Here is a 12606-nt window from a genome sequence, read left to right on the forward strand (position 1 = left end):
ACAGAAATACTGGTTCTATCAGAGGAGTTTTTAAGTCTGACCCATGACTCCTGCAGCAGTGCACTTCATCCATACATGTTGTCCTGCGTGGGCAGCAGTGTCAGGGATGGATGCATAAAGGGCAGGATGCCATCCTGGTGTGAACCAAGTTGCTCATTATACAGAGGGCAGGTCATTTAAGACACAGAGATAAAGAGTAATAAAGATTCTTATCACAGAGTCTGGCTTAATGTTCACACTGGTGTGTGCGCAGTTGCATGTGTGTTGCAGAAGGGAAGGCAGCGGTGTCAGAACAGGTGTAAAAACATATCTAATGGAGGGTTTCAGCAGAGAATCAAAGAATGTGGCTTTACTGCTTCAACTCAAAGATGTCGCAATTCGCTCACAAGGCAAAAACAACTGAAAGTCAAATTTCAGTCTACATCAAATGGACCAGAGGGAGTAATGGGTCACAAAGCAGCTGGTTATAGTAATTTGATTCATTTGTTATACTTGGACAACATCACATTTAAGTGTAAACGGGCCCTGGGTGATAATAAGTTTCAGTCAGCGGCTTAGAGCTTTACTTTTAAATTAGAAAAAGGGGTGGCAAACTAAGCCCAGCTCAACAACACCGGTGGCCTTCGTGAGGAGACTAATGCTGGTGCTGCAGCTCCGAAACAGCAGCCGGCTCAAGCTGTTGAAATTAATTGTTGCTGAATATGTGGCGGTCATACAGAAGCATGACTAAAACGTTATCTAACCTAAAAGTGATACCAATGATGCAGGAACTTTTAAACAGTCATAGTCTGGACGGATGTGTGCGAACCTTTAACATGACAGATTCTAAATATCTAGACAATACCTGAAGCCTTAAACCTATTAACTGTGAAATGACAGTATACAAAGACTAAAACTCCAAAACCTATTTGTTAATCCGGCATTCTTTTGTCACATAAACCCTTAATTACCTTTCCATTAACACTTTCACTTATGTCACTTGTCACCAAACCCCGCCTCTCGCCTGTCAGCCAATCACGAGTCCACACTGACAAAATAACAGTAATAGACAAACCATGTACTGTTTCGGTTACGTCCAGTACTACACTGTTCTTTTCATATTGGAAAGTATTTGCAAATGGCTTATATACAGTATTTTGCAACGATCTGACACACCAGTAAACAGAAAAATCCCTCCCACCTCTGTGCTGCACTGCATACAACAGAAAGCTCTGCACGCCCCACCTAAACGATGATGAGCGAAACCAAGACGACCAACTCAGAGGAGGAGAGAGAAGTATCCATGAGAGCAGCACCGACGTTACGTTCAGCCAGTAAAGGTTAAAAACTTTTCTGTGCAAAACAAAATAACATCCCAATGATGCAGCCTGACAGGACAATGGGGACTGCTTAGGAAACACTGAGGCTATGGTGTTGCTCAACGTGTACAGTGTGCGTCCACTCAAAGAGTGCGGCGCAATACAGAGTAAATCTGCAAACTGCCGACCACAGTAAAAGAGTTTCAAAGCGTAGACTGAACTGAGAAGAAGGGCTAAACAGCCCTTATTACTCTTTAATTCTCTCCAACCTCCCAGGCATTACCGAAATCCAAACACACCGGTCTAAAATCCACAAAAACACGATAACCATGTGACACACACTGTCTCTCTGATCGCCATGACACACATCTGCGATCAAACACACGCTTCACACACACATGTGCACCGAATTTCTTACGTTGCATTGTTTAAGGCAACTGGAGAAAGGTTTCTGTGGCTTATGCTCTCCTGCAGCAGATACGCACCATCTCACACGTCCTTTTATTCCCATCATGTGACAGTGTTTCCCACCCTTTGAACATTCCTGTTGTTGTTCAGCTTACTGCATACTTGACTGATTGTCTGGCCTGATGTCACAGGTCTGCTTTGCTTGCTCATTAAAATTACATTCTGTTCCGGTGGCACTGACAAGCTGAGTGACAGCAGCTTTATTAGGGGCTCTGTGTGTATTGCATATTCACAATAGCTGACAGTTGAACGTATGAAATTAGGCTTATGGGCTCAAAAAAAGAAAAAAAAGGTTCTGATTATAAAAATCCACGTGAGATGGTGTGCATCTGTCTTTAAAATCTAACAGTTTCATGCAGAGCACTCCTCTATCCTGCTGTCCCTCATAAATAATCAATCATTTACAATCTACCCAGAAATTAGGTTAAAACTCTGATGTAGTGCTAAAAGAATAGAACTATAACTACAAAAAAATAAATACGGATCTGATACCTATGTAATAATAATAATCTTTTTCATATATAAAGTCTTATTTGGTATATCTTTGTCAACCTTTTTTAAGCTACAGAATATGATTGTACTATAAATACAAATGGATAACAGACGCTTCTTTACAAACCATAGAAAACCTTAAATAGAATTCTACATGTAGTAATGTTCCCTCAGACTCAGCTGCAGTGGCAATTTTAACAACCAAGCCCCAATCAAATGGAAGACAAGCTGCAAAACTGACCTCCGATCAGTGTCTGAGGCAAACTCAGCAGGATGTCCCGCCCCTGTGTGTCATGGTGGCTGATGAGGTTCAGCATTTGATAAACGACCGAAGGTACCTTTGGGAGGAGTGAAGCTAAACTTGACGTTCGCTCACTCCTACACGACTCTAAACTGTCACCTCTGACTTTGCTGGCTTTCACAAGTTCAGCGACAGAGATCACAGATCCAGGATCAGTTTTCACAAGCCGAGGCCTAATGTTTGATCACCGAGACTTTGACTCAATGGCTGTATCAAAACGAGAAAGAAATAAGCAGTTAATCTGGCTTTATTCCCTCTTTCTCTCTCCTTCGTCTGAAGTCAACACCGCTCAGGTATTGCTTTTTCTGTTTTTCACTCAGAGAAGAACAGATAGGGAGGAGACAGAAAGAGGAAGTCACTCCAAACAGCTACACTCCCTACATCCCAGATCTGCAGTTATCTTAAAAACCCCCCTGACATCCAGATTACAGGGAGGTTGGGAGTCACAGGTCTCAGCGTGCCAGTGCGGTGATCAAACTGGCACACATTTCAAAGAAGTCCATGGTGTGTGATCCCTGACGTGGGCTGAGTTGAGGGGAGCTGCCAGACAGGGATCCTGGGAGGGAGGAGCTGAGCTGGGGCAAATCAATCGCTGGGCTTGCAGAGTCGATGCTCAGTCTGGGTCTGTGGAGACCGGCTGTGGAGCCCGACCTCTGAGGAGTGGATGACCCCGATTTAAAGCCGACTGCCTCAATGATGTCATCTATGGATGTCATCAGAATAGATCAGCGTTAAGTAACCTGTTACCTTGTGAAACCACACATGCATGACAGCACTGAATGAGACTACTGCACCCCTCACGTATTAGATTTAGACCTTTAGTTGTATTTTCCTCTTTCTTCTGTAAAAGGTGAATCTTTAAGGTGAATTTGACATAAAGCTTTTTATAAGACAACAAAGATGCATCAGTTCTGACTTGAAAGGCATGCGTGAAAAGGCTGAAAGTCTCCCTCTCTGTATCTGAAGCAGAGAGGGAGACTTTGATGTCTGAATCCGACAAACACGAGTCCGATGAAAGGTGCTAAACTCAACAGAGTCTTCATGGATACGTTTCTGTTCCCTGAAAGAAAAATAACAGGTACTCATCATTTTGAATAGCTTTCTTTTAAACAGCTAATTGCTAAATAACGTAGGTTTAATTATTCAATCCAACACATCCCCTGTAAAAGTGTCAATGACGTGATCGATAAACGAATCCTGCAAATCATTTCAGCTTGAAACTGGTTAAGTTGAAATAATAAAGGTTTTGTCCATCACTAACCGTCAATGCTCTTAAAGTCGAGGAGGTAGGATCTGCTGTCCACTTGGTAGAGCTGCAGGCTCATTTTCACCAGGTTCCCCGTCACCGGATTCTTCCTGCGCACTCGCAGATGATACGGGTTCACCACCTGAAACAAAACAGCAGGCAGGGACTTAGACCTGCCTATATGCTGCACAAATGTCTCTGTGTTCGACTTATTCCATTACCTTCCAGTCAAAACTGAGTTGTTTCATAGCTCTGTACACCTCAGCCATGATATCATAGGGCCTGCTCTGACTCCTGATACCCAGGTGCCACTTGGCTTTCTTCACTGCCAGCGGTTTGGGTCGGGTGGTGTTCAGAGCATCCAATGGACAACGAGACTTGGGGCTGTCTGCCAGGAGTGGAGGCATCCTCTCTGGGTGGGCTTTGACCCCCGGGGGCAGCGGCATGCCATCTTCTATAAAAGAGCCCTGCGGAGGACTGGATGCCAAGTAGAATTCACTGGCCTGGGTCATGATTCTGCGATTATCTATGATGAGGTGATAGGCTACTGCTAACTGATCCTGAATGGACAGAGGAAGGACAGACAAAGAAGGCCATTTAACAAAATACAATACACTTGTTTCATTTAAGCATATAAAAGTTTCATTGCTACTGTGCATAGGTACCTGCGGGTCTCCGCTGTAAAGGCTGGACACGACTTCAGACTCAGTGCATTCGAACTTCTCACACACTTCCCTGACAGCCTCTTCATCCAGGACAGTGGAATCATACGACGGGTCCTCTGGGAACAGGTAGCCCGGCAGGTCCTGCTTGAACCACTCATGCTCCCTAACAAAAAACACAGCATCGCTTGTCAACTCAATCAGTGTAACCCAAATCCAATGATAAACACATACCAGAGGTTAAGGTTCAAATATGTGACCTTTGAACCTGTATGAGGTCTAACTGTTGTGTGTGTATAGTATGTAGCTTCGGAGGGTAAGCTTTAAAAATGTACAATAAGAATAAAAGACACAGCGCTGACTAAGGTAAAAAGATAAAATAGTGTCATGCAAAACATAGTGCTGTACAAAGGTAAGGGCTAAACCAACAGCGGGAAAAAGAGAAAAGAAAAAATAACCAGCTTAAGCAGAGGCCAACAAGCGTTTTGGATGCTCAAGATTAAAAAGAAAAGCAGAGGTCAAAAGGTCAGCGGAAGGATTACTTTCCTCAGAGGAAAGTGATCAGCAGTGAGGAAAAAACAAGGATTACCAGCAGTGAGGTTTTCCCTCCTCTAGGAGCGCTAAAAGAAGAGGACTAAGGAAAACACACATGGGTGCTGCCTTCTTACTCAGAAAGATTGCCATCTGTGTGATACTTGGAGTAGCTGACATGGGGGCACAACAAGCCAGCAGGGAGCGGACAAAAGTTCACAAAACGGGTTTAATGGGAAGTCTTTCCAATCATCCAACCGGTTGGTAGATTACCATTTTAAAGCTTCAACTTTTTTTCCCCCCCAAGAGCATAAATGCTCATAAAGTAACGAGTTGCAGCTGTAGGCGCTAAAAGTTGTGAGACACAGTAGATAAAAGAGGTGCCTTGAGTGAACAGAGCGGGGTTAGTACCTGATGTCTTTGATGGTGGCTCTCTTAAGCGGATCCACCTGCAGCATGAGCATTAGCAGGGAGGCCACCGAGCGGGTCAGGTACTCTGGGATGTAGAAGACACCTCCTCTGATCTTCTTAAACAGTGTGGGAACATGCTCATCATCAAAGGGCAGAGTGCCACACAGCAGGGCGTACAGGATCACCCCGGAGCTCCAGATGTCCACCTCTGGGCCTGCGTACAGCCTGAAAGAGACACCAGAAGTACGATAGGTGAAACAACAACAAAAAAACTTGTAGGTGCAGCTGAAAGGCAATAGCTTTTTAAGAGGGATTAAATATTGTTGCTGCAATAAGAGAATGTAAGAAAAACTGATTTTTTTTTACATGTTCATGAAGTTTCTCACCTACTTTAACACACTCAGATGATAAGAAGAGAGATTCTCAGTTTCTGTCATTTACGATTGATGCAGCAAACAAGGCATTCAAAGAAGCCACCATGTAAACTTGGCATGGGCCTTTACCTTCCACTAACACACTTGCAATGAAACAGTAAATAATCACCAGATTATTTTACACACACACACACACCTTCCTGAGATGACCTCTGGAGCTGCATAGTTGGGTGAGCCACAGCTCGTCCGTAGAAATTCCCCATCTGACATCATGTTTGACAGTCCTGTTGGCCAGTCATAAGGAGGACACACATTAACATGCATCCGTCTTTACTCTAGAGAGGGTTGTCTGTGGTCATATTATTGCTTTTGGTCCTTTAATACACGTGGGTTAAAGAGAATACTGCCGAGCAGCACGGGCAGAGATACACACTGCTGAGATCTTTATCCTCCTTTACCCGCCAAGACTCTAAGCTCCAAACACAAAGCTCGTCTAATTGGATGAGCCTCTCTCTGTCTGCCAGCGTCTGTGCCAAACACTAAACATCAGACACTCAGCGATTTGCTGACCTTCACTTTATCTTTTGTCCCTGCTCCCTGAGCACTCCCTCAGTGTCTTTTCACTCTCACCCAACACACTCCTCCTGCTCGACACCCCTGCCACACCCCCCCTCGATTCCTTCCCTATCAGATGACACCGGGCCTCAAGGCTTCCTGCCAGTCTTGATATGAGACCTGGCCGTTGCTAGGGGACGTCTCTCCACCCTTCACACCCCGCTGCGCATAAAAGGGCCCTCGTGTGTTTTTGAAAATATTTCATATCGCCTCAAAAGTAATACCAGAACCGATGAGAGGCGGTCTCCACTCATCTATTTATTGTCATATAATTAAGTTACAAGCTACAAAATGGTGACTTTGCTGTGTTTTACAAGCGATCATTTAATTGTCTAAACACAGTAATTCCATCTCGGATTTTTCACAAACGCCTCTTTCCCCTTCACACTCTCTCCTCCTAAATATGGAAACAGTTCCTCTGCCAAGCCTATCCTTTTGTCCCTCCCTCTTTTTAGAACTGTGCTCATCTGGGATCTTACCAAAGTCTGCAATCTTGGCATTCTTGTTGGCATCAAGCAGGACATTCTCAGGTTTGAGGTCTCTGTGCACCACCATGTGTCTGTGACAGTAGTCCACGGCTGAGATGATCTGCTGGAACAGACGGCGAGCCTCTGTGTCCTCCACCTGCAGGACATGGAAATGAATAGAAAAGACTGGATTGTAGCTTGACTGGGTATTCTTTGAGGCAGGGTGTTAAAGAACAGGTGCAGAAACTTTACAGACCCGTGGCTTTTAAGGGCCTGTGAATGTATGCATAGAAATGAAAAACTGAAAGAAGAGCTTGATCAATAATTATATTAATAAGGTAAAGACTGCAGGCGTTACCCTGTGAGTAATGTGTGTCACGAGCTCTAGTTTATTTCCTTTTCAAATAAAGTTTAAAAACATTGATGAGTAGAGCTTTACAGATGTATGCAATATGATATTGATACATGGTGTTTGAAGAGGGTGAGAAGAACTCTGTGGATTCCAATTAGACGGATGAAGCAAGAAATCAAAAATTAGAAATGGCATCACTTCAAACCACATCCTGCTTAGAGGCGTTCGTTTGAAGCTAAAAAGGAGAAGGGACACACTGCAATAAAAGACTGAGGTCTGGACTTTGGGTCATTGCAACATCTTGATTCTTTTCTTTTTCAGCCATATTCTGTTGATTTGCTGCTCTGTTTGGGAGCGAGTGTGAATAATCTGCAGAATGATGGACTCCAAACTGTTTGCAGTTGTCCTTATATCCCTTCCCAGACTGGTGGACAGCAACAACTGCTCCTATAACATCATATTCCTTTCATTGGCCTTTTGTTAACACACATCTGAATGCTCCAGACCAGCAAACTGCCAAAACTTCTGCTTTTGCAGAGGTGCTCACGCTGCACTTTTATAGACCCACGCTAACCAATCGGACAGGTCTTTAGTCCAGGATGTCAACCTAGCAGTCAGTGAATAGATACAAATGTCTTACCCGTCCATTTTTGCAGATGTAGTCAAACAGCTCACCTCCGGATACATACTCCATAACCATGAAGAAATCTGTTGGTGTGCTTATTACCTGGTACCTAGAACAACAACACACAGTATTTACACAAACTTTGCTTTTATTGGCCTACTTCCCATTCTATCCCTGAAATTTACTTTAGAATCATATCCAAGCCTCTAAATCCATTTTATTAAGACAAACACACGCTCTACAGGAGTATGCAGAAACAAAGGCAGAGCGTAGGACAGCTGAGAGCAGGTAATCCTTTCATAAAGGTCAGATAGCCCAATCTCAGAAATGGTTGCTTGTAGGAGCTCCTGCACTTAATCACAATCGAATTTATTCCTGTTGTCGAGTGTAGCAGGACACGTTTGGTCCCGTGGACGGTATAAATGCAGACCAAATCACAATCCATCCTCTTTTCTGTCTGGCACGCACACATATGAAGACTTTTCAGGGTAAAAGCCTCTGAGTGCAAATTAGGAACATTTATCTGACACGTCTTTAACAGAATCCACGCAGAACACTGTACCTATATATATGCGGCTGAGCGCTGGCATTTAAGGTTGTTTATGTTTCTTCCAGAGTTCCACAGCATTCCTGCTCGTGACGTGAGAGCTCACATATCTGCCATCGCTTGCATGTAACGGTATGGGCGAACCCTAACCGTGGCCTAAAAATAACGCAGAGATTGTTGACAGAGACAAAAAAGAATGGACTGATGACGAAAGGAAAACATACGAGGAACCTGGACACCTGACGAGGATAAGGATTTAGGCCTGTGGGATTTAAAGCACCGTCTTTCATCTTCACTGAAGATTTGTGCTGACCAGAAGAACAGATTTCTTTATCTAACTCCAGCCCTGTGTGTGTGGTACATTTGTATTTTCTATCTCATGGAAGCCTTCTGAGCATGCTCAGTACAGAGCAGCAGTCATAAACAAACAGGAGACAAGTGAAATCTGCCACCATAAACAATGAGGACAACACAGAAAAAGGCCTGCATTCTCACAGCCAATCACATGGCAGAGCTAAGATACTCATCTGTGGAGCCTATCAGCACTGGAGGCCTGAAATCTGACGGAAGTGTGAGTTGTCTTTCTCCACTTACAACTTGATGATGTGTGGGTGTCTGAACAGTTTGAGATTCTGGATCTCTCGTTTGATCTTCCCCACAACATCAAGACTGCGGATCTTCTGTCGGTTCAGGATCTTCACAGCCACTTTATGGCCTGTCAGCTGATGCTCGCCGACTGAAAACAATCAAACACAGCCATGAAACAGATGCAGCAGACCGATGAGCTGCAGAAAAACACACAGAACCTTGTGCACGGGCTGCAGGCACGGAGTAAAGGGGTTAAAAGGCTGGAGTATGAGACATGTTGCAGGGAAGACGTTACCACAACAGTGAATCATTTTATCTTTACTTATTTTATTGGCCCTACTGAAGCCCCTATATTCTCCCAATGTCATTTTTTGTTGTGTTCCGTTTTTAGAACGATAAGAGCCGGAAACGATCATTGCTCTACTATCAAATACTATGGTTTAATGTTTAATATCGTGTATCATTTGTACTGTGGTGCCCAATAATCGATAAAACGCGCAAAATCATAGCTGGTATCAATCGTAATTCAAGCTCGTTTATAAATGTAAACGTTTAGCAGGTGGGTTTACCCCCCAAACCAGCCTGAGAATCAAAAACGTCCCTTCAACTGCGCACTCAAGGAACGGGCGGGGTGGGAAAGCTCACAAGGTCAAGTTGAGAGCCCGAAAACTAGCAAAGAAAACTGAAATAATATCCTGTGATTCGGTTTCCCACTGAAGCATGGCGCCCGTTCAGGGTTTCCCCGACTTGGGAGCCGCTCGACAAGCTGCCGGTGGCAAAAGGCAAGGTTACTAATCTGACTAGCATCGCCGCTTCGAAACAGTGTCCGTTGACAGCACTGGGTTCACACGGGGGGTTTCGGCCGAACTGGAAGCGTCAGACGTCCTTTAGCTCAAGGCAGGGCACATGAACCCACCACAACACCAAGTCTCACTTATCTCACTTTGTAAGATAGTAATGTGAGTGTGGGTTTGTAACTATGCTCTATGCTGTGTTCCAGGTAATTACACCTGCTATAGCGGATAACTGGAGCTAGAGAAAAGGAGCTTCGGTGGAAGAATTTGACTTTGAAGAGGCCGCATTCTCAGATCATAGTTACGCCCCGAATTCAGTGTGTTTCTGCCTGTAAACCGGTCGGCTACGCAGACTGCTTACTGTCAAGTTCCACACGGTGCGTAGAGTGGGGAGGCACGGCCACTACTTCACATGAACTACTCCGACTGACGGACACAAACGCACACATTAAGCTCTGCACGACACAAAAACACGACTTAACTCTTCACTTTCCCGAATGTCCCCACTCCGAGGGTGTCGCCGAGGATGTAATGGCCGATTTTTACCCTGCCTTCGTGTTTCTGTTGTTGCCGCTCTGCCATCTTCTCCGTTACCGACGGCTCGGTGCGGTGGGTGCGCTGCTGCCTGGCTGCCTGTGGGGGGTGGGGGTGGGATGGGGGGTGGGGGGGGCGGGGCTGTGAGGAGCCACCGACGACCTGCGAGCGTCAGCGACGTCGCTTCTGCACAGGTCGGGTGGCATCTGTCGCAAAACGTGTGGGGCACACCTGGGTTATTGTTCCCCGATTATCTCAGCCGCCAAGCGTGTGCAAACCAACCCTGCAGCTTAATATTAAAGAGCTTTGCAACTGACAGACAACTGTGGCTACGGTCAGGTATACCGAGTCTGTGGATGATATGATCAGACATAAGGAATAACTCGTGGTTCACCAAACATTCAGTGTCCACTCTTTCTCGATGGCACTACTTTTGTCCTTCGCACTTAAATACAATTGATGGTCTTACACTTCATTTGAGTCCTTCCATTTCACCCACTCAACCACAAGATGAAAACCATGACATCCCAAGTAAAGCGGCATGTTTCTCAGGCTCTTATTTCAGATGTTTTAAAATCTACACCACCGGACTGCAGGTTTTCCCTGTAAACCTCTCACTTGTTTTCATTTAATAATATCCTACTGTGGCAGTAGGTCACAAGGAAGCAGCGAGAGCAGAGGCCAATCAGAGGAGACAGGAACTGAGGAGAGGCTGATTAATAGCAGGTGTGCCTCAGAGGCACTCTCCTCAGATCCTCTGTGCACTGGTCAACTGTAACACTCTGTGATAAGATGGACTTTTAGCATGGTTTTATAATCAGTGTAGTATTTAATTGTTAGGGTAATGTAGGGGTGCATATCTTATGAGGTATGTGTATTTTAATGATTCTAACTGTGGGTCTGTCATTTGTTTGTAGGACTGAACTTTGACTGTTTAAGTACAGATGCACAGCACTGACTGCCGTTCATTTAGATTGTAACTGTACTGATTTTGTTTTAGATTTCTAACATTCTGTCTTTTTCTGTTTCTTGTGTTGCGGCTGGTGGGGTTCTCTATTCACCGGTGTGGTTGCGATGCTGGGAGATGGTGATATGGTTTGTGGTACATTGAATTAGTGTAATGTCTTTATGTGTTGGGTTTGTATTTCTTTGATATTTAGTATACTCCCAGTGTTCTAGGCAGTGAGTGGTTGGTCTCCCGCCCGTGATAGTACTGTCTGTCCTCTTGTTTTCATTGACTGTTTTTTTAGAGTTTTACTCATTGTACAATAAATGGCAGATGATTGACCCACACTGACCGTTGTGGTCTCTTTAATTGAAGTGTGTGAGTGTGTGTGTGAGTTTTTTTTCATCCACTATCTCATCTAGATTTTAAAAATTAGAGAAAACAACCAAAACATAGCATGTTTTGCCAGTAGAACTGTACAGTACTTGCGTACTTTTACATAAAGGTACGTTACATTAGACTTTGAGCGCTTTTACTCGCATAAGATTGATCTACATTGCTGTAGGAATACTTTTACTCCACCACTGAGGGATTGAGGTTTTTTTTTTTTGGTACGCACAAAAAAAGAAAAAAAAACTGAATCAACATATTCCGAGAGTGCTGAAATCATAATTGATGGATGAGTTTAAAGAAACTCAGCTGGACAGCTCCTCTTCAACCAGTAGGTGGCGGCGTAGGTTTGATGTAATCAGACTTTAAACTGTCTCACACTGTGGAGGTGGCGAATTGTAAAGTCCTGTCTGTTTTGATAAACATTCAGTTGCTTAATTTAGCTGAATTGGACACTTAGCGTTATATAGTGTTTGTGGTTTGACAGGCTAATAGTAGGCAGATCAATGTTCTGGACATTGGTTCAGCTTAAGGGTGAATTGCGTGTCTATCACTGACAAAAAAAAGTGATGGAGACAAAAAAAGGTTTATATGAAGCGCAAAGCTTCGTCGCATTGCGTTCGGATGGGCATTAAATACATTTAGAGTTTTACCATCACGTGGTAAGGTACAGAAGTGACGGCGTCGTCTCCGTAGGATCCGATTGAATTAAAGGCGTCAATGTGGCTCCAAAATGTCTCATGTTTGGACACAAATTTAGAAAAAAATGATATTTTGAAAATATAAATATTTAAATGCCAAGAAAGAAATTTGCTTGACTTTACACGAGCACAGTGCGCTTGCTTGGCTGCTGGGGGCGCTGTTTCCACCCCCCCACACGCTCAGCTTCTCCGCTTCGGTTCAGTGTGAAAAAGTTTTCCATGCAGGGATGGAGGTGACTGCAGCGCTAGCAGAGAGGGGGGGCG

At 44.3% G+C, this 12606-nt stretch overlaps 1 protein-coding gene across 1 annotated transcript; it reads right to left on the reverse strand.

The window, feature by feature from the left end:
- Window positions 1–484: 484 nt before the first annotated feature.
- On the reverse strand, window positions 485–10406 carry prkaa2 (protein kinase, AMP-activated, alpha 2 catalytic subunit). The gene is made up of 10 exons (XM_072389895.1): window positions 10254–10406; window positions 8984–9125; window positions 7858–7951; window positions 6878–7022; window positions 5980–6067; window positions 5410–5634; window positions 4471–4633; window positions 4027–4365; window positions 3821–3947; window positions 485–3262 (listed from the first exon to the last, which is right to left on the reverse strand). Exons 1-10 carry the CDS (start codon window positions 10351–10353, stop codon window positions 3012–3014), a joined length of 1674 nt encoding a protein of 557 aa, XP_072245996.1. The 5' UTR covers window positions 10354–10406; the 3' UTR covers window positions 485–3011.
- Between the last annotated feature and the right edge of the window lie 2200 nt (window positions 10407–12606).

The sequence above is a fragment of the Leuresthes tenuis genome, unplaced genomic scaffold, assembly GCF_036924035.1.
Source record: "Leuresthes tenuis unplaced genomic scaffold, fLeuTen1.0.hap1 SCAF_7, whole genome shotgun sequence".
Taxonomy (NCBI): domain Eukaryota; kingdom Metazoa; phylum Chordata; class Actinopteri; order Atheriniformes; family Atherinopsidae; genus Leuresthes; species Leuresthes tenuis.

What these genes read in the sequence shown, in the direction of transcription:
- prkaa2 (XM_072389895.1), bottom strand. Translation starts at nt 10,353, where the DNA reads ATGGCAGAGCGGCAACAACAGAAACACGAAGGCAGGGTAAAAATCGGC. An exon ending in GCCACCATCAAAGACATCAG is followed by an intron (nt 4,634 to 5,409) that starts GTACTAACCCCG and finishes GTTTTTTGTTAG; the next exon opens with GGAGCATGAGTGGTTCAAGC. An exon ending in AACTCAGTTTTGACTGGAAG is followed by an intron (nt 3,948 to 4,026) that starts GTAATGGAATAA and finishes GTTTTGTTTCAG; the next exon opens with GTGGTGAACCCGTATCATCT.